At 35.6% G+C, this 23,067-nt stretch overlaps 1 protein-coding gene across 3 annotated transcripts in view; it reads left to right on the forward strand.

Moving 5' to 3' along the window:
- LOC110459032 (NADPH oxidase 5-like) overlaps positions 1-23,067 on the forward strand; it is a 71,661-nt gene that overhangs the window by 46,403 nt on the left and 2,191 nt on the right. For 2 of the 3 annotated variants that reach the window (XM_021511073.1, XM_021511064.1), the window contains exons 3-14: positions 550-573; positions 4,873-4,984; positions 5,836-5,986; positions 7,462-7,672; positions 11,177-11,565; positions 11,944-12,119; positions 13,493-13,684; positions 14,175-14,307; positions 15,845-15,994; positions 18,333-18,376; positions 21,984-22,037; positions 22,764-22,973. In XM_021511073.1, the coding sequence (XP_021366748.1) occupies positions 550-573; positions 4,873-4,984; positions 5,836-5,986; positions 7,462-7,672; positions 11,177-11,565; positions 11,944-12,119; positions 13,493-13,684; positions 14,175-14,307; positions 15,845-15,994; positions 18,333-18,376; positions 21,984-22,037; positions 22,764-22,973 (1,846 nt within the window). The remainder of the gene's footprint in view (positions 1-549; positions 574-4,872; positions 4,985-5,835; positions 5,987-7,461; positions 7,673-11,176; positions 11,566-11,943; positions 12,120-13,492; positions 13,685-14,174; positions 14,308-15,844; positions 15,995-18,332; positions 18,377-21,983; positions 22,038-22,763; positions 22,974-23,067) is intronic. The other variant, XM_021511080.1, reaches the window with a different exon arrangement.

Genomic DNA, 23,067 nt, shown 5'->3' on the forward strand with positions numbered 1-23,067 from the left:
AGTGTATCTAATTAGTGGAAATTGTTCACATTAGAGCTTCTTTGAATAATTAGTAATTAACAGAAAGTTATTTAGGAATTTTAAACATTTTTTTCATGTTTTCACATATTGGGTTGATAGGATTTGTCCTATCATGTGCAACCCAATTCGTGAAAAGTGAAAAAAAACTTTGTATATTTTGGCTAATAAGTGTATGTAATTAGTGGAAATTATTCACATTAGAGCTTCTTTGAATAATTAGTAATTAATAGAAAGTTATTTCGGAATTTTAAACATTTTTTTTCATGTTTTCACATATTGGGTTGATAGGATTTGTCCTATCATGTGCAACCCAATTCGTGAAAAGTGAAAAAACATTTTTTTGCTAATAAGTGGATTTAATTAGTTGAGATGGTTTACAATAAAGTTAGTTTTAATAATAAGTCATTTAAACACAGTAATTAACGAATTCCATATAGTTTTTCCAATTTTCACATATTGGGTTGTTTTCACATATTGGCACGCTACTTACGTAACATTCAATCTCTGTACTAACCTCGTCTGTTCTAGAGAAAAGCCGGTAGAGCATAAAAGGTAAGACTAATACTGTATATACGCTTTGGTAATGGTTCAGGCGTTCTACAACGGTCAACATTCATGCCTTAGTTTACACAATCACTCAAATGATATTTAAGGATTAACTTGAATCTATTTTTCATGTTATGGAGATATAACAAACAAAAAACGGAGTGTACTCTAAATAAGCGGTTTATGATGAGAGTACACTCCGGTTTTTTGTGTTATAACTCCATAGCATAAAAAACATATTCAAGTCAACCCTTACAATTTAATCTACTATACACAATCCATGTGAATATCCACGTTTATTGATGGACTCTTTTCTCTTAGAAATTATTACGCCGCTGTATCAGCCAATCAAAAGCGACGTTACAAACGGCGACGTCATTTTCTACGTTATGGGCTGTTAACATATTTTTTAAGTCAATGAAAATGCTTGTTACAAGCAAGATTAAATCATTTTATCATAGTACCTAGCACGACTGACACAGGCTAACAGAATCATTTTCGCGGTAATGCTACCGAAGGTAATTGTTAGGTCTAATACGACGTTTGCAAGGCTAAGTTACCTTTCGTTTTTGATATTGTTTATATATGTTTTGTTTTGTCATGTGTAGTGTTAACTGGTATATTTTCATATAATAGATTGAACATTGTATTTTGATAGTGTTAGTTGCTGGAACACAAAAAGAAATATATTCACCTCTAACACCCATAAACCTGCTCTTTTAGGAATGTATACTTATCATAATTTTGTTTCTTATTTTCAATTAATAATAAAACTGGCGAGCACATTAACAAGAACACGTGATTATTTCAACAAGAGAGATACTTTATACATGTAGACTGTTTGGGTATGGCTTACCGTGAATGTTACCCTTGTTGAACGCCTGTGGTGCTGTTTGCATTATTGTACGCTTTTTACAGACATATTGCCCATGCATTTTAAGCACGTGTAATCTCTTTACATAAAATTCAAGTTGTCTATGTATGCATGCAAACTATTTACGCAGAAAAGTGTGAAGCTATCCACGCTAGTGTGCAAACTATTTTCGTTATATTATACAAGCGTTTTACGTTTTTGCGCAATGCATTTATTTAAAAGTATATACGTGATTTACGTATGTCTGCTAGCTATTCAGATAAACGTATGCAAGCTATTTACGTAAATGTGGGTATGCTTAATGCTATTTTTTGTTTTCATGTTTCGCAGTTTGCAGTTTGCTTCTTTTTCATAATTATCTATTTCCGTGACTAACTATTGAACAAAAAACTTATATTTGACACCTGTTAGATAATATGTACGAATTAATAAAATTACATTTTCACCAGTGAAATATGAAACAAAATCAGTGTAATAAAATACGTGTATCTTATTGACGTAGCTCCCCAGGGAGTTGAGAAAGATATTGGCTGGTTGGTAAGACCCTGTAACCACGGATAATAATTTTTGAACCGCTTTGAGACGACCTACGAACTAGGTTGTGATAAAGCGGTATATAAGAACCTCAAATTATCATTAATTATATCTTCACTTGTGATGATATAAGTTCGAGTAACGGATTTATGTAGACCAATCACACTGGTACTATACTTTCTATTCATTTATTAATATACTTTGTGGTGCACCATGAGTGCACTCCGAGTTTATCTGGAGTTCTGTAAGACGGCATTCCTACCTATAATCCGCGTCCAAAAACTCCACGGTAGTCTATATATATAGTATACGTATGTAAATGTCGTTACTATTATAGTAATTATATCTATTGTTTTACTAGGAATTATTTGATATTTATTTTTCGACTAGGAATTAATGAATTTTCATTGATATTTATTTTTCTACTAGGAATTAATGAATTTTAATTGATACTTATTTTTCTACTATAGGAATTATTGAATTTTAATTGATACTTATTTTTCAACTACAGGAATTAATGAATTTTAATTGATACTTATTTTTCTATTATAGGAATTATTGAATTTTAATTGATACTTATTTATCTACTATAGGAATTATTGAATTTTAATTGATATTTACTTTCACGCTAGGAATTGATGAATTTTAATTAATATTTATCTGGGAACATTCCATCAATGAAACTGAATTTGAATAGAAGCAACACTTACAACCCTGTATGAAAACCATTCTAAAATGTCATAACGTGGTGCCAGTGGTAGTAAATAATACTACACATAATAACAGAAATGATAATTTAGGATTTAACATGCAATTTTAACTATCAGGAAATTATGTGTAATAAACACAAAATACTCTAGGATGATACTTTGTGGTCTAGCGAGTCCCAGAGTAACATGCATAACTTGTAATATTATACTGTCGGTATAATTCTTAGTTAAACAAGATAATACAGGAAGTGTCAATAACACAGTGATGTCATGTCCTCAGAGTGAGAGTGGGGGTAGTAACAACAAATCAACAAGACACACTAATGTGAACATCAAACTATCAACCTTCTTATAAACCACAGGAAAAACGTATTTCCATTTTGTTTTGTATTTAGTTATTCATTTATTTGTTTCCAATTCAACAGACCCAAGGGTCCACTTACAGAAAGGATAACAACAATACAACACAAGCATAACATATCACAGTCAGGTATTCATGTAACACAGACTAAAAGATACTCATATGTAAAACAAAAGGAAACAGTGATAGCAAATATTGTTTAGCCGTATTTTAAACTGTGAGAGAGAGGAACAAAACATGTCACTGTCTCTTGCAAACTCAAGATAGTTAAAATTGCATTGAATCCTGCTTAAAATACATTACTTTCTAACGTTAATTCTACTTCTCTGACTGTAAAACTGGTTGAAACGAATTGGTCGTAGATTACGACCAGGGACTAAAAAAAAACACATTTGCTTGATGCAAATGACATAATGCTGGCAATCTAATTAAAATTATTATTCCTCCATATTTCTTAACCTGCATCTCTTAAAACCCTCTTTTTTCTTCCGTTCGCATTCGACATCAATTGAACGAGCTATTCATGAAACAAATATTAAAACCTTATTTCAATATTGCCATCGCCTGTACTGGACCCATGATGAGTTTTGAGTGGCCCCCCTAGTGGCATCCTTAGGCAAAATATCCAATAAATATCACCAAACATTGGAGCCTCGAATCAACGTGCAGCCCCCAATACTGTGACATAACTAGAGTTATTATAAACATGAATGAAACTTTCTTTATAAACAGGGAAATGAAGTGTATAACATTTGGCCAGGATTTCACGTTAAAAACACATCTGTGGATATATTAGCCGTTAAGGGGACAATACGTGGTGTCCATTAACGCCGTCACATCACCAAGCTGTTAATGAACACAGACCATAGCCGAGTACTTGGTCCTCCCATCAAACGAACGTTTGTATGAAATAAAATAAACGCTATTCAGCGTCTCTCATGAGCTGAGGTAACATGCCAATCGCCGTTAGAAAAAGACTTTACCTGTATGCTTAAATTGTCGCGAACTAAACGTTGTCGTAAAATTCGGATTATTTTTTGTAAGAAATGACCATGTAAAAAGCATAGAGAGAACTTAATATTTTAAAGTTGTAATTGTTATTTAAACTTGAATACACTGCATACTGTGAAAGATTGTATATGTTTTTATTGCAACTCCTTTATTCCAAAATACGACAATTTTGTGAATAGAAATTTCAATGTTCAAATAAAAAAAAATAATAGCTTTTTTAACAGACAAGGATTACACAGAGTTTGTGGTTTGTACCTATGTAGCAGTTACGATGATGTATGCGTGAAGAGTTACAGTAAAGATTTAAAGAGATAAGATGTTTCCGATCGGATCAGGGGGAAATACAGCACCGTGATGATTGATGAGGATTTACAATAGAAATCCAAAGTTGGCGCAGTTTGATGACCTCTCGCCAATATAAGACGTGTAGCGCCTCTTTTTGAGACAGGCATCTATAGAATACCTGTTTGATTCAAATAGATACTTTTTGAAATGCAAACAATTTAGGCTTTGGAAACAGACTCCACTTTATAACAGGATTATAAAAATAACTGCCGTGTTATGTTAAGTCGTGAATGTGTCTCTCCTACTGGGTATAGATTTAATGGCCGTCTCACGAGACATTCCGCGCGCGCGGATTAACTGTCGACTCTCGTGAGCCACACTCGAATAGCCATGTGGGATGACGAGATAGATAAGGACGAAGACTCTGTGATAGGATCGCAGAAATCGTCTACGCATGTGCAGAGGAGACCTTATTACAGATCTGTTACTAATATATTACTTTCTCTCTTTCCACATTTACCCCGCTTTAGTGAAGAAGACGTGAAATGGCTGTCGTGGATAGAACGCCAGTTCACAACCATCGCTGGGGAGGATGGGGAAATCAGTCTCGGGGAGTTCAAGGACGCTCTCAAAGTCAGAAGGGTAAGTACTTCAACTCTCAAGGTCAGAGGATATGATTAGCTAGTGAGGTTCTCAACGTCAAGTAGTATTTGTGCTCTCAGTGTCAAATGGATTGGTTAATTATAACCTTCTCAATGGCAAACGTTTACGATCCCTCAAAACAGTTTTATGGTATTTATAATCTGTGTCTCGGTTAATATCCCTAGCTCAGGTTCATACTACCACATGTTCACCTCAGCAAAGTCATTAATTGATAAGTAAAATGAGATGTGTAAGATATTCAACTGAACATTGGCACAAGGAGACTATTGTACGCTGTTAAAACCGCCAGGTTGCATACGATCAAGTGAAATACGGATACAACTTTGTGTTACAGTATCTGTAGTTACTTTGTAACAATGTATAATTCGATCAGTCGTATAATATATCTTACAGGTATATATTTGGCGAAGTGGTGATAAATGTTGTAATAAAGTGATGTATAGTTATCAATATCCTTAAGGAGAAATGTTTCCTTCATGGGACACGAAAGAGGTCGAGACTAACGATGCCAAAACTATCTTTCTATAAATTATGATGTTGACTTGATTGATGACAAATACACGGGACGGAACGCATTATAACAGGTGCTTGTGAATGACAGGGCAACACTGATGAAAAGGGAGATGTAGCATATAGCCTTAAACCTAAACAAGAAACTAAACCTTAAATCCGAAAAAACCACTTTTCAACGTTTTAGAGTTAAGACACCTGCCATTTGCTCTCTTTTCTTGAAAAAGGAAACAGACGTTTTCGAAAGTTCTCAAAATAAGTTAACAATTAATGTTTGTGTTCAAAACAAAATTAGCATTTTTATCAATTGCTCCTTTCAGTCATTTTTCGCCGAGCGATTTTTCGCCCTTTTCGACCAGGATCACAGTGGGTCTATAGAGTTACACGAGTTACTAGACGGACTGCGCACGCTCACAAAAGGAACGCCCGCTCAGAAACTCAAGTTTCTGTTTGACGTATATGACGTAGACGGTGAGTAAAAAAAATATCGACATGTTGAATTATGATTGGTGGATATTCGTAGGTACTGCAAAACCATTCAGACTTGGTAAATGTTTACGTTTGCAATGCTTCTTTAAATACGATAATCAACATATTTCTAACACTTCATTTACCATTAGTTTTAACTAGGTTTTATGTATCAGAAAACAAAATAATTCGCGCTTGCAAACACCTTATGTCAGTATCTAGTACGGACAAAATCAAAAAGACACATGTACATGCATAACACCGGACAACAGCAATATTGTTCCAAAGTTTTATGGCGTGATGTCATAACTTGTTTATTGCAAACCAGAATTGTGCTTAATTAAATGTCTCACAGGGAGTCAAATAAATAACGCGTGCTCAATTGCATATAAACATGTTATGTAAAGCATTGTATTTCAAAATCAAAGTTGCAGTAATACATTCCGAGTGAAGTTTGTTGTGTTCACGTTCGCCATGAGAAGAGATTTAGCTAATGTTTCAATTATACGAGGTAGAGATGTTTTGACGTCAAACTATCTGTACCGGATGTATTTCCTTGTACAGCGTGTCGAGCAATTCAAATATCACACAGGATCCACGTAATTATTACCAAATAGGCTGTGTTAGTGTGGAAGAGGTGCATGTGCGAAATGATTTGACAAAATTTAAACTTATGTTGCATTTTAATTCTATTTTGATTGAAAACCCCATACAGGAAATATCTCTATTTATCTGCACTGTCAACAGTGTTGTCTACGAAGTTGATAGATGGGACTAGGTAACGAAATAATCTGATACATAAAATACGTTTGATCCTTTACAAAAGTCACGGACGAAAGGAACGAGTAAATAAATGTTGTCATTGCCCACACTATCTAAAGGAAGAGACAATTTTGCGATACAAAATATGTATATATGTTATCTTGGTTCGATCTACCGTTGTTTGTCAAAGCACGAATAATATCATCAGAAAAGGGTCGAGGATTCTCAACACCACTGTATGATCAAACGAGGCGACTTAAGTACTGTAGTGCTCCATGTAAAGTTGATTATGTTGTGTCTTTATCTAAGAGACATTTAAGCAACCAATGTAGATCTTGTAGTATCGTTCCGTATGCTTGTAATTCCTATAGATTATGTCAATCCGTAATATGCATGTAACCGGAAGGGAGAATAAAAAACAAAAACGTGTCACAGTTGACATACATTTGGTTGTCAAGTTTACACGTGTCTTCTACACTATAAAACATCACAGATCTGTTAACTTATTGAAATACTCTGGGCTGTTTCATTTTTTATAAGAGATGTACCTTTTTTAACTTTAAGTCCGCCATGCTACATCTAAGGTCTCTATAATACTGGCCTGTATGTCGTATTGCTCGGAACAGACATAAAGGCTTTCAATGTTTAAAAATAATTAATCAAGAGCATGAGTGCCAAACGCAGTTATTATTATGTTTCACCTTTGACACCTACAGGAAGTGGAACGATTGACAGGGAAGAACTAAAGACCGTGCTGATGTCCTGTACCGAGGAGAGTTCTCTCTCCATCAGCGAGGAAAACATGGACGCCCTTACCGATATCCTGTTTGACTCGGCCGACGAAGACTGCAGTGGCGCCATCTCGTTTGAGGAACTGAAAGCGGAACTAGAGAAACATCCGGGTGTTTTGGAGAATCTAACAATAAGGTGAGGATAACAGTATCCTTCCCGTGTTTAAGAAAACCATCTGTGTGTGTGTACGTTCTTTTTACTATAGTTGTTTAAATGGAAATCCATTGCCTGAATATAGCGTTGGTGGATTTAAAACGTACACGCATACCCCGCAGTATCTGAAATACTCATTATTTCGTTGTCAAAGCCATTCGATCCCCGTCTCCTGCACCCACTAAGTAACATTGCGAATCATATCATGCCAATGCAAATCACTCATCGCTGCTTCAATCCACGCAACTTCTATCCGTCAATATCACTTAAGTAAATGTTACTCAAATCTCCTCACTTTCACTATCATCACCAGCTATCCACTCTGTTCAACAGCCAGTCACTCTCATCCACAACCACACACTCTTATCCGCTGCCACACAATCTTATCCACAACCACACACACTTATCCACTGCCATTTACTCTTATCAACAACCACCAACAATTATGCACAACCACCAACTTTTATCCACAAATACCAACTCTCATTCACTGCTATCCACTCGCATCCTCAGCTTTCCACCCTCATCCACTACCATCCCTTCTCATCCACTCTCATCCACTGCCATCTTCTCACTGTCATCCACTCGATGACAGTCTCATACTCTCATTTTCTTATCCTTCATCTTAATGCCTCTCTCGTACACTCATTTTATTTTTACATTCTCTTTCTTACACTTTAGTCTAATCTCATCCATTTTAGTTCCTCAAAACCATTCACATCCACTTAGTGCCACTGAGAGAACCATGTCACACCTTCACATACAAGACGACCTTTATCGCGTCCCCCGTCGTTCTATATTGACCCTGGTATACAATACGTGTCAGTAAGATCACTGTTCGTGCAGTGCTTGTAATACGGACGGGGTTAAGGTAATACAAGAAAAGAATTTGATATCAATGTCTAACAATGTAATGTCAACACGAGCGTACGCTAGGTAAATACGCTCTACTTAAATATTCAACATTTACACGCTCCAAAAATGTCATGTGGATTTTTACAAATGCTATTATATTTCTTAAACGTTATTGACAATACAATACTATTAGGTCATATTAACTTTCTCACAAATGTATGTTAATGATATTTATATATTTGTAAATAATGAGTTTTTTATTGTGTCAACTAAGAGATCTATTTGTAGTAAAGTTATTAGGATGGCCTGTCAGACACTTGATATCCTTTTCCTGGAGCACTTTGGAGCACCCTTTTATACTTCAGCAAGCAAACTTTTCACCACAACATAAATTCCTATGTGACTTGACCCCTTGTTTACAAAACAACGATATCGATCTTATAGTAACACATTCAAAAATTCCTGGCCGTTGTTTATTATATCTGTTTTACTCGGATTTGTTCATTTTCAAAGGAAACGATTCTAGCTAAGTTCTTTAACAAAAGCGAACATATAAGTAAATTTGGCCAAAAAATGATCATGCTTTTTAACAATTTTGAAACGATTTTGGTTACATTTTGCTCTCAAACCGATTAATATAATATACCAGGCTTATGCAAGAGGATGTCACAGATATATTTAGCGGTATCGGCAGATGTATTCGTATCACGGTACAATACCATATCGTCAACACACAAGAACAAAATCAAGATTGGGTTTGTTTGCTTGTTTTTTACGTCCTATTAACAGCTATGGTCATTTAAGGACGTGTCAGGTTTTGGTGGTGGAGGAAAGCCGGAGTACCCGGAGAAAAAAAAACACCGACCGTCGGCCAGTACCTGGCGACTGCCCCACGTAGGCCTCGAACCCACGACTCAGTGGTGGAGGGCTAGTGGTAGCAGAATGTCAGACGCCTTAACTACTTGTCCGCCGCGACGACACAAAATGTAATCCTGCTTTCAGGCGAGCCTTGACAAAGCTTTGTAAGGCCTGCGTAAAGCAATTGCAGGTCCGGCAGGATTTATACCCGAAAATGTATATTTATAACCGAACAGGCCCCAGCACTTGACCAGAACGGCACAGAGGGACCGACCTGTGTTTGTGAGGGCTACAGTATACAGTATCTGTACACGTTTGAGGATCTGTCTCACTGCACGTTCTCGTGTGTTTAACATTCAATATATCACGTTCTACTCCGGTTATAAGTCTTCTTCTCAAACACTACAGTGTGTCAATCTCTGAGAACACGACCTCCATGTTTACATATAACATGTACCGCGTCACGGGGTAAATATTTAATATTAGATTAACACTCAACTTTCCTTTATACTTCAACGATCCGTGGCTTTACATTCAGATTTCGTTTTTAAGGATTTGTTCATTAAAAATACAATGTATATACGATTTCAATTGCATCTTATTCTGATGAGAATTCATCATTTTATGAAAAGAGATTTTTCTTTTTAAGTGTCCCAATAAAATCTATATATATTACAATATGTGAAGGTTAAAGAAGAAAGAACCACCAGTATCCATCGTATCTGAAGTAAAGCTTTATATTTTGACCTTTTATGAATAGAAGGTGCTTGCCAATTAACATAACTTGAGTAGAGAGATATGCAGAAGTATATTCATTGTAATTTTCCTTTTTATAAAATGTAGGTGTAAAGTGCATTCGATCCCGAACATCTCGATAGTACAGCAGGTGTTTTCTCCCACCCTTCACAGGGGTGTCTCCCGTTTTAGCCCGGAAAGGTCAGCTTGTCACCCCCTAGGTAGCCTCTTGGCGATTAGTTTAAACTTTCTTTTATTTCAGTTCAAGCATGATATTACAATAACAGAGAAGACAAATGGAAATAGGAACAAGTGTTCAATTGTGACGTCATTAAAATGTGTCACGTTAATTGTGACGTCATCAAAAGTGATTGACGATATTCATAACTCACATCTGTTTTGTTTACACTACTGTCGGTGGAGTTGTGACTGAAATAATAGGATGGGAGAAAAACAATCGTCCCCTACCTTAAGGGTGTAACCGGGAAATCGAAAACCCTCGGGTGATTTTTTTTTGGTTGTCTTACCCTCGGGTTAGACAACATAAAAACCTCATCCCTCGGGTTGGAGATTTCTCTGTCACACCCGCAAGGTTTATAAGTTTAGAGGCAATAACATAAACTTCACTGTTAATAGCAAATGATAAAGAAAAGAGTCAGAACTGACATTTGTAACTTAATCATTATCGTTTTCTTGATGTAATAAAAACTTGCACGTGTATAAATATATCAAAATTTGTACCCAAATCTATGTGACATCACCAAACAGTTGTAACTTCAAAATCTACATTCAACGTATTTACATGTATGTTGTTAAAGATTTTAATAAAACAAATAGTTAGACATTGACATAACCAACCCTTTGTGTACTGTTTTTATTCACAGTCGAACAACTATAAAAAATAACAATTTAGCTTATTTCCGAAAGTAATTGCGATTTCAAATTCTGATTAGATTTTTTTATTTCATCTTTGAACCTATTTTTTCCTTTATTATATTAACACGCCAAACGCATGTTGTTTTCTCTTTATATTTGTAGTGCGGCACAGTGGCTAAAACCTCCTACCAAAACGAAGAACAATTCAAAAACGCGATACTTTACGTACGCCTACCTTCGGAACAACCTCAAGAAAGTAGTGTTCTTAATACTGTACTTCATGGTCAACATCGCGCTTGGAGCCTACGCCGCGTACAGCTATCGGAACTCTAATGGATTTACCATCGTGGCGCGTATATGTGGAATGAACCTGAACTTTAATTGTGTGTTTATACTCGTGTTGATGCTGAGGAAGTCCATCACGTATCTACTGATGACCAGGGTGGCCAAGATCTTGCCGCTCGAACAGAACATTCTATTTCATAAAATGGTGGGATGGATGATAGGATTTTACGCCATCTTACATTCCTTAGCTCACGTGGGCAATGCAAGTAGGTTTCATCTACACTTGTTTTCGAATCCATATTGTCGTACCGAAAATAGCTATTGCAAATATTTACAGTGGCGGATCGAGAGGGCTTTTGTGAGCTTCAAGATACCCCCTCCCCCTGAGAATTTTCTTTAAAATCATGTATTTTTACCGTTTTCCTAAATTTTTCTTCTACATATATAAATACCAGGAATAAAAAAACTGCGAGAAAACTGCGAGTTGGTTTCGTTCAGATTTATTTTCCTGTTAGAAAGAACAAATAACAAAAGTGTTCCGAAATGCTTTATTAAGAAGTTCCGAAATGAGCGGTGTTTGATTTTCTTAAGTGATGTTATTTTTAAGTTCAATAATGTGGTATAATTCCTTGTTTTGGTTTCAGTTCTGCTTGACAAATCTAAGCCCGACCTTGCACTATGGGAGATTCTGTTTACTACCCGGGCTGGCTTCGGGTGGGTGTACGGTACTGCCATTTTGACCGGATGGGCACTGGACCTTACTCTCATAATAATGATAATCTGCTCACTAGAGTTCGTCCGGAGAGGCGGTCATTTCCAGGTAGGTTAAAATTTGCACATACTTATTTAGGTGAGTTTAAATTCATTCAGAGGGAACGCATTGTTCACTCACTAGTTCGCTGTACAGTAAACGTGACGATTTTGTTTTTTTTCTGATCTTGATATTTCTCTTTCTTGATAGCAACCTTCGCGGACCTCCATCTATGGTGTTTATAGGTAGCTATTAATCGATATTCACGAACTTGCTCCGAATATTACGAATGTCATGAGAGCTAGCGAATGCTGACAGACACACTAACAACACGTGGTATTAATGAAGACCATGGGCTAGTTTCATGGTCACTGTCCTGACCTTTTCGGAAAATATTGTATTTTCTATGCGATATCAAACCATACTCGTAAATTCTATTTTTTCAATATCTGATTCGTAATTGAATGATTTTTGACCTAGATTTTCACAGCCGTAGGAGTCCATGAAACAGAAGACTATTACCCTCTCAGATATCCTGTCTGATTATCATTAGACTTTCTTAAATGGTCTCCGAATAAAAGTGTCCTTTGTCCATTTTTATTTACATAGATCTGAGTTCGAAATACGGTTTTGTGTATGCTTCAGTATTCTCTTGGTGTTTTTCGTCCAGAATGGTGGGCATTTTCGGGTAGGTTAAAAAATTCCCCATCGGTTACCCGTCCCCAGTAGATGATTGAGTATTTTTGACACGGTTTACTATATATTGATTGATGATTTATTTTCATTTACGTATTCCTACTAACTTACCAATTATGCATGTGTTAGAGTTATCTCCCCTAAGCATATTTACCGCTTATTGTTAAAGATCTAGACTAACTCATAATCTTCATTTGTTGCTGTAACCAATATCAGATCTGATTTATACGTGATTGAGTTTCTTATCACAATAAGCATGTCTGCCCTGTGTTGTGCTTTCGTACCAGTTTATGACATACTCATCAGGAATGTGTGTTGTTTGTCTGGTGTGAACCCCACCCTTCATTCCTAGAATATTTCCCAACATATTAGAGCGGTGAACCATAAGAGCATTCGTCAAATATCCTTGATACCACTTGACTTTGTTTTCATTTTGGACGAACGCAGCACACTCCTTTTTGCTATAGGCTGAGGTAATTTTAAAACTAATTTTAAAAGCAATACAAAATGTGTATAGGTTTGGGTAGTGTAACAGTTACATGACTGAGTGTTAAAAATATCCGTACTGTTCCTAATTTCAATTTTTGAAAAGTTTTTCATTACATTTTTTCCTTAACTAACATTTTAAAAGCCTTTATTATTGCATAATATGAATAAATATAATACATTTCAAATTCTATATGCATATAAAAACGCATTTGTAATTATTGTGTGCATGTATGTATTACCTTACTTTCACTTTGCAGGTATTTTACAATACGCACATGCTATACCTATTATTCTGGATCCTGCTGCTCATACACGGATCGAATTTCTGGAAATGGTTCGTAGGACCCGGAGTGATATTTATCATTGAGAAATTTTCACGGTCGAAACTGATCAAGAAGGCCAGATACGGGAACACCTATATAGAGGAGGTGAACCTCTTACCGTCCGGGGTGAGTACTGTACATGTCGGATAAAAGTGAAATAGTACATATAGTACTAGTTATATAAAAACGTCACACAAAGATATGTCACTGGTTGTGCTATATATAAACATGAATACAAAAAGCTTACATAATGTCTTAAACATGTCAGAAAACATCTTGAGCGTTTGTTGTGAGTATAACAACTTACTGACCCAATAAAGTCGTTTATGGCCATTATGCGATTAACTGAGACGAAGGAAGACTAATTCAGAAACAAAGGAGTAGCATGAAAGAATAAGGAGTAGACAACTCCAGGGACATCTTATTCAAAGCAATGTTTTTATTCATTAGGTTTTGCCGAAAGTTCTGTGATCTTTTTTGATTTTCAGTCTTGTCTCCTGGTAAGTTTTCCCAACTTTCGAACTTTTTCAAACTCTCTAACTTTATTTTCCTTTATATTTTATATATGTTTCCTGGGATTTTCTTGACAATTTTCCGAATTTCAATATTCCATTAGGTGACACATTTGGTGATTTCCCGCCCGGACAACTTCTCGTACAAAGCGGGAGACTACGTGTTTATACAGATACCGGCTATAGCGAAGCAGGAGTGGCATCCGTTCACCATCAGCAGTGCCCCGGAAATGAAAGGTACAGTAAACACGTATCAGCAGAATATAGTTAAAACTCAAGTTTCTGCCATAATATCGGCGTAAATATAATATTATTGTATATGATACATCATCGTGTCGTCATTTAATTGCGTTTCATATACACACCATGTTGTAGGCTTAATCAGCAATAATCATCGATCCTAATGGTAATATGTCATTGATCATAGACTACAGCTTGGTTTGTATGTGCAATGTTATCAATATACAGGCAAATTTGTATAACGAGGCCATCCTTTCGAAGTCCAAAAAGTGATATATTAACGCATGTGGTCTCTTCACATAGGTGGTGTATTTTTGAAACAGGTTTGATATTACTATGAAACCGAATTTTGCTTAAACCGAACCATAGCCAATTTATTTTCATTAGTTTTTCTTTGTTTCATTTGACATCAACATTATTTTCTTTAACGATTTTTAGCCTACTTGAAGCCCCGGATTTAGTTAACGCTGAGAATCTTCTTTCGTTCTTATATTGTCCTTGTTTTATTGCTGAGGTTTCTTATAATAGTTGTGTTCCCATGTTGTTATTCATTTTTGTATTTGCATATTAATGAAGACAACATTTGTATTGACATGGGGGGGGGGGGGGTCTGTATTTTGGCATATAATTTGAACAAAATCACATAAAGAGAATTAAAAAAAAAGGATAACAAAAAATCAACTAGGCGATACATTAATATGGACAATTGAATAATAAATATAATTTACAAACTTACTCCAAGACGCTTTACACTACATTGTACCTTAAATGCTCATTCTAGAATTATACGCGCATTACAAGAAAGTGATGCATTCACTATACTCTATAGAAGTCGCATTCATATCGTTGTTTCTTATGTGAAACAAGTGTAACATGTAGGAGGAGAGAATAAGCCTGCTGTATCCCAAGGCATGATTGTAAGAGGCGACTAATATGAGACACATGAAGACTAAGGGATAATCATTCCATGTCTCCTGTTTAGGGGGCAAACCAAGAACAGACCTGCTGATTACCACTTTATATGCATCGTAAAAGACGTCTAATGTGGACCCCCTTTAGAATTATATTTTTGGGTGTCTTTTACAAAGATGATGTGGAAGAGACCGAAATGGGTCTGCTTCCAAATTGCAACACTTTCGACCCTTTTAGTCGCTTATCTTTCCTATCGTCATTCTTTTCATTAATCTACTTTCTGTTTCTGGCGGTGTCTCCCTAGGCACCCGTCCTCATATGACACTGGCTGTTGGGTCTCCCTAGACACCCGTCCTCATATGACCCTGGCTGTTGTGTCTCCCTAGACACCCGTCCTCATATGACCCTGGCTGTTGCGAGGACGTTCATTCTGAAACAATCTATCAAAAATCGTCATGTGAATATCGACAGACATCTTATGATTAACATGACTGTCAATGAAGCGTGGTGATTAATATGTGAGAAATTAGGAAGTGAATAACAATCAAATCATCACAGAATATCAATCTACCATTTTTCTATCTAACGCTTGATGTTCAAAATAACGTTGCTATGGTTATAGGACATATATGGCTGCACGTGCGATCTGCTGGACATTGGACCAACAAGTGTTACAAGCACTTTGAGAACTTGGACCCTGAGCTCGAGAAGGGTAAGACCGTGGTTCGAGTTCCACTCCAGAAACGTAAATCACGGCACATAGGCATAGAAGGTAATAGCACTTATACTAACACTGGCTTCCGTTTTTATCATCGATCCGTCCGTCCTTTCTTCTGTCGTCAAGTCTGTAACGTCTTTGATGAGAAAAGCGGTTTAAACTTAAAACAATCCTGGACTTTTCTAATCGTTAAATGTATTTTGTTAACCATATCAAAGAATGTATTCATTAAGAGAATGACTGTTTGTAGAATAAATTGTGAACCTGACTTAAATGTATTAATAATTACTGATCTCTTTAAGTAACGAGACTAAATTAGTTATTTTAATAAAAATTAAATTTACTTCCTTGAAAGTATTGGTTAATCCTATTAAACCATGTGTTATGTCATTGGAGATTCCTAAAAATCCAGATATTTTTGTAACGGAAGTTATGGCAAAACCGTTCTGATTCTATGTTGGAATGTATTTTATTCGTCTATCACTCCCCACAACCGTGATTCTATATATCAATGTTACCTTTTGTCAGAAACGTGTTATATTGATATTCTTATTCTTGTTTTATTGTGAAAGCGAGTATTTTAAAATGTAAAAATCACACGCAAGTGCAAAAGTAAGTTGATTTTAACGTTTTCTAAAAACTTGTTTACTTACATGTACACCTGTTATATTGTATTTACACCTGTTATGATGTCACTTACACCTGTAATGATGTCACTTACACCTGTAATGATGTCACTTACACCTGTAATGATGTCACTTACATCTGTAATGATGTCACTTACACCTGTAATGGTGTCACTTAAACCTGTAATGATGTCACTTACACCTGTAATGATGTCACTTAAACCTGTAATGGTGTCACTTACACCTGTAATGATGTCACTTACACCTGTAATGATGTCACTTACAAAATGTACACCTGTAATGATGTCACTTACACCTGTAATGATGTCATTTACACCTGTAATCATCTCACGTTCATTGAAATATTTTACTGATGCAATCTTTGTGAACTAAATATATCTTGAGTTAAAATCAATGTGAGATCATTACCAGATATATAGCTTCAAACACGTGAGTTTCGTTGAATTTCACTGTAAGCTACATTATATTGACCACTGATTGTGTGTGCACGGTTGTTTCACGATAGATGTATGTGTTTTAGTAATTTCGTTGTAGCTGCGAAAACAATTGCTCATTGTCAGGTCGATTAATATTGATATTTTATTTCAAAATCTTTAACACTCTGGTTCCTGGTCAATAATAAAGACTATAGATATGGAACAGTTCTCTAACCCATTCGACCATATTGGCAGTCGTGATTCTGGACGCGTTGGCTGAATCTATATAAGGATCTATACACATGTTGTTGACAATGAGCTAGGGTTCTTGCAGATGGCATTTGTTTTTTGTGTTGTAACGTTTTTGCAGTGATATTTTAGTACACTTATAACTGATAAACATTTTACTTATTTATGCAATAAAAGTGATACATTGTAGCGTATAACGTCACTATCATCATTAACTGGGAAAGAGGGATTTCTTTCTTATGATACTCACTTGGAAAGGGACATGACTAACTCATTTATAACCTTATGATCATGTACATGTTCTGGATCGCTTGGTGGTTTCTAATATATGCATTTTTATATATTGTTGTTATCTACGTGTTTCTACATAACAGAAATATGTATAGATATATATGTAATTAATAGCATGGCCTTGCTAACAAAACAAAACAAAAACAAACAACAATGTCGACCATTAATAGTTACGTAAATACCGGTATTACATTGCTACAGTTATTTACAGTTTTTATTGTTGTTTCCAATCCAGCTTTGTTAATCTTCTCATAATGTAACTTATGTTTCTAGGATTAAATCACCTCCTTAATGTTAACTATTGTCTCTATTTTTAAACCGTGTATAACGGTACTGACAAGTCCCGATTGTGCTGCCACTGAACAGGAAAAACTGAAGACTGTAATAACGTAATTTAAACAATGAGGAAAATTGAATCAAAGTCAAAATATTTGTACTGTTTACACGTGGTTTTAGTGAACAAATGTGATCCTATTATTCCGTCTTTGCGTATTGCAGAGTTATCTTCTCTTGTGAGCAGGGATTGATTGTTACGTCATTGGTTTGTGTGAGAAAATTACGTCGGTGCCAAAAATTGATGACGTTAGTCTCACAAACAAATGCCGTAACAATCAATTCCTGCTCACAAGAGAAGATAACTCTGCAATACGAAAAGATGAAATTGATGATATGATCACACCATAACAGCGTTAGCGTCATTCTTTAAACAGTCCTTCTTTTTATATATGAAAACACACTTTTGTTTTATTTATGATTACTTACTTAATGATTGATATTTTTCGTTTGCAGGAAAAATCAAGATGACGCCAATGGAGAATATTGAGTTAGAACTGGTAAGTAGCATATTTTCTTTCTCCCATGGCCCGTATTCATGAAACCATTCTCATGCTCAAGCATGGATTCTGTGCTCAAACCTACTTTCTTGTAACCCGGTTAAATCTTGTCAAACGATCAAAATGTCTATTATAAACATTGCAAACAGTTTACGGTTTGAAGTCTCTTCAATGTTTTTCCAAATCATTGAAAAATTAAGATTTGTTTATGAATTTATAACTAAAACAAGAAACTCGACTTGAGCACAAATTCCTTACCTGAGCATGAGAACGGTTTCATGAATATGGGCCCAGTATCTTCTTACTTTTTAAGCTCATAATTAAAGGGTTTTACTGACCTACCCCTCAACAGTAGTTTAGATAAAATGGATTTCCAGCTTTATGTCCCCTAGCATCACCGATGAGCCCTAGAAGGACCAACAATCCTGTAGGATGCAGTGCTTTTCATTTTTGGCGTACTGTTTCTATTACAGAATTGTCAAGTGTGTGTAACGTTCTATTTGGTAACACTGTCCGACGCCTATCTCGTCCGTGTTATATCACACCATTTTCAACTGTAACAGAACAGTTCTCCATAGAGTGTTTAGTTCAACTGTAACAGAACAGTTCTCCATAGAGTGTTTAGTTTAACTGTTACATTACAGATATTCCCTTATTTAAGAGTGGTTTGTTTTTCAATGGCAGATTCAACCTAACAGTTTTTACGTAGCGTATATATCAACCAACAGTGTTAGAACCTGGTGACCTCATAATTCAATCAGATTGATTTTTATATTATATTCTATATCTTCAGATATTTTCAATGTTATTTTATCTCTCACACAAAGGTCTCTCGCATATATTGACCCCCTGTACATTAAATACAGCGCTATGGGTCTTTACTGACATAAAAGATAAGCTTTTATGAGTTTTATGAGTTAGACTATCAAATCGTGTTGAATTAAATGACAGCTGGTTTTCATTGTTACAGAAATGTCTAAAGTTTAAAGTACAATGATGCCTGTGTGCTTTATGTTCCTAAAGTACAATGATGCCTGTGTGCTTTATGTTCCTAAAGTACATTGGTGCCTGTGTGCTTTATGTTTCTAAAGTACAATGATGCCTGTGTGCTTTATGTTCCTAAAGTACAATGATGCATGTGTGCTTTATGTTCCTATTTTATAACCATTTGCGGTATCCCCAACACTACCATGTGTTATGAAAGGTGTATGTCTTAAAATGTTAGATGGAAACAGGACTAATGACGCAGGGGGTTTGCTTATAGAAGGTAGATAACCCGTGTGTAACGATACACAATTTAAGTAACCATTGAATAAGTTTGAGGTAATAGGGAAAATTGTATTTAAAGTGGTAAAGTAAGGGGAGAGAATGCATCTCTTGTATATACTATTGTAACAATAATCTTAAAGGCGGAAACATCCATTATTCTCTACTGTGTCTAACGTTGTCGTTAACACATACCATGCCATAGCGACTTATTCTCTTCTGTGTCAAACGCTGTCGTAACACATACCATGTCATAGTGACTTATTCTCTACTGTGTCTAACGCTGTCGTAACACATACCATGTCATAGCGAATTATTCTCTACTGTGTCTAACGCTGTCGTTAACGCATACCATGTCATAGCGACTTATTCTCTACTGTATCTAACTTTGTCGTAACACATACCATGTCATAGCGACTTATTCTCTTCTGTGTCAAACGCTGTCGTTAACGCATACCATGTCATAGCGACTTATTCTCTACTGTGTCTAACGCTGTCGTTAACGCATACCATGTCATAGCGACTTATTCTCTGCTGTGTCTAACGCTGTCGTAACACATACCATGTCATAGCGACTTATTTTCTACTGTATCTAACTTTGTCGTAACACATACCATGTCATAATGACGTATTCTCTACTGTATCTAACGCTGTCGTAACACATACCATGTCATACTGACTTATTCTCTACTGTATCTAACGCTGTCGTAACACATACAATGTACCATGTCATAGTGACTTATTCTCTATTGTATCTAACTTTGTCGTAACACATACCATGTCATAGTGGCTTATTCTCTATTGTATCAAACTTTGTCGTAACAAATACCATGTCATAGCGACTTATTCTCTATTGTATCTAACTTTGTCGTAACACATAACATGCCATAGTGACGTATTCTCTACTGTATCTAACTTTGTCGTAACACATACCATGTCATAGTGACTTATTCTCTACTGTATCTAACTTTGTCGTAACACATACCATGTCATACTGACTTATTCTCTACTGTATCTAACGCTGTCGTAACACATACAATGTACCATGTCATAGTGACTTATTCTCTATTGTATCTAACTTTGTCGTAACACATACCATGTCATAGTGGCTTATTCTCTATTGTATCAAACTTTGTCGTAACAAATACCATGTCATAGCGACTTATTCTCTACTGTGTCTAACGCTGTCGTAGCACATACCATGTCATAGCGACTTATTCTCTACTGTGTCTAACGCTGTCGTAACACATACCATGTCATAGCGACTTATTCTCTACTGTGTCTAACGCTGTCGTTAACGCATGTACCTGTCAGGAAGGTGATGTGTTCATTTGTGTCCAAAACTCTCAAACCATGGTGGTTGTATTTATGTATATAAATGCAGCACAAACTTACTGGTCTATTTTTAATTTTGGCTATCCCCCCAATGTTACACTTATTTAGGCTACGTTTCATATCCTAATTACAGTGATGACATCGTATACCGTAATGATTTACGCGGTATTTGTAATTCTAACTTCTGATTGGTTGAAGTTGCTTGACGATGAACTAACTACGCAATGTTGTGTTTTGTGCAAATTTATTTTGTTTTTATCAGAAATGAATAAACAATAATTAGCTTTTGAAGTACCAAGTATTGTCTGTCTTCTTAAAATAAATGATAAGAAATAACTTATTAAATTTTGGGTTATACATGTACGATACCTACTGAAAAAACATTTGTGAACTTTGTTTGCATAAACTGCTTCGTGCACACAGTTTTTTCAGCATGTACCTTAAACTCCAGAAATAATCCTGTTTATATCTTAAATATGACCTTCAAAAATGTGTGCCATTAACTATGTTCAAGATATTGGGGCGACAAGTTTTGTATGTATATACAGATGTTATGTATGGATGAGAGTTTTATGATATTTTTCATCTCTTCTTTATACTAAAGTATATTTATTGTTTTATTAAAAGTACTCTTACCAAGTTACAACTTTACACGGTTATACATTTGGTCTTTGACTAAACAAATCAAAGAGAATGTTTTAGTATTTAACACATCTACATTTACAGTTTTGGTTGTATACTTTGCAACTTAGTTTCTACTTATATGTTGTTTGTCATAATTGTTATTCCGTCTTTTCGTATTGCAGAGTTATCTGCTCTTGTGAGCAGGTATTGATTGTTACGTCATTTGTTTGTGAGAGTAACGTCATCAGTTTTTTGGTTTCACACAAACCAATGACGTACTAATATATACCTGCTTATAAGAGAAGATAATTCTGCAATACGAAAAGACGGAATACATGTACACACACAGTGTTATTTTAAAGTTATTTTATAATTTTCATAGGAAGAAGAATCACGACTGAGGAGGAAGGAGAAAAAGAAAATTGTCCGCGTTCGGGTATGTCTGTCAGCACAAAATCAGAATTAACACTAATAAGTCACCAAAATTAATGAAACCACAATTAATCTGCCTATTAATTGTCAACTGTTTGACCTTTTCATTTCCTGTGAAGCACTTTATTTCAGTTTTAGCAATGTCTTTATAATTCATTATTTTATATTTACATTTGCGCCGCAACCCACTATATGAACATTACCAGCAGAAATGCATTTCATTTGAGTATGAAAGCAAAAACCCTTGTGACGTAACGCGTGGTTTATTTATGACGTCATATATTAACCTTGTTAAATGAGATGCTTGTCGCTTCGTTTCGGATAACATAGAGAATGCCCCTACGTCAAACGCTCAAATGACGACGGTTAATTATTGGCGCAAATTTTATTTAAATGGCGGGCTTCATGCAATATGGATGTAACCGATTTGCATATATACCGGCAAGAACATTTAAAAAACACCGTTCAATCCCTATAACCAGTTGAAAATGATTTAAACAAAAGAAAGATAAGAAGATGATATATTCGTTTCGAAACCTTTTAGCATAACGTTGATTTCACTAAACAGTTGTTTTTGAAATGGATACAAATTGTCTGTTATTTACGGCAACAAACATAACATAGCCCATTAAATACACAATATAACAAAGCCCTGTGTAAGTGTTAATCAACATTCTTTCCTAGCCTTTGAATAATGAATTTAATATCTGTGTCATTTTGATATTTTCAGTGTTTCATAGATGGTCCGTACGGAACTGCTACTCGGGAGATTTATGAAACAGAGCACGCCGTACTGGTGGGGGCTGGGATAGGAATCACACCCATGGCGTCTATCCTACAGAGCGTCATGTACCGCTATAAAGCATCACTTCTCAACTGTCCTCACTGTCATAAAAATTTCTACGGAGAAATCCCAGACACTACCATGAAGCTCCGAAAGGTTAGTAGTGTCACACAGAAAACACACATATAAAGTAGTATTCAGTTGAATATGTGATAGGAGACAATTAAGGAGGGACTAACATGGTCTCTTA

Source organism: Mizuhopecten yessoensis, unplaced genomic scaffold (assembly GCF_002113885.1).
Source record: "Mizuhopecten yessoensis strain PY_sf001 unplaced genomic scaffold, ASM211388v2 scaffold1311, whole genome shotgun sequence".
NCBI lineage: Eukaryota > Metazoa > Mollusca > Bivalvia > Pectinida > Pectinidae > Mizuhopecten > Mizuhopecten yessoensis.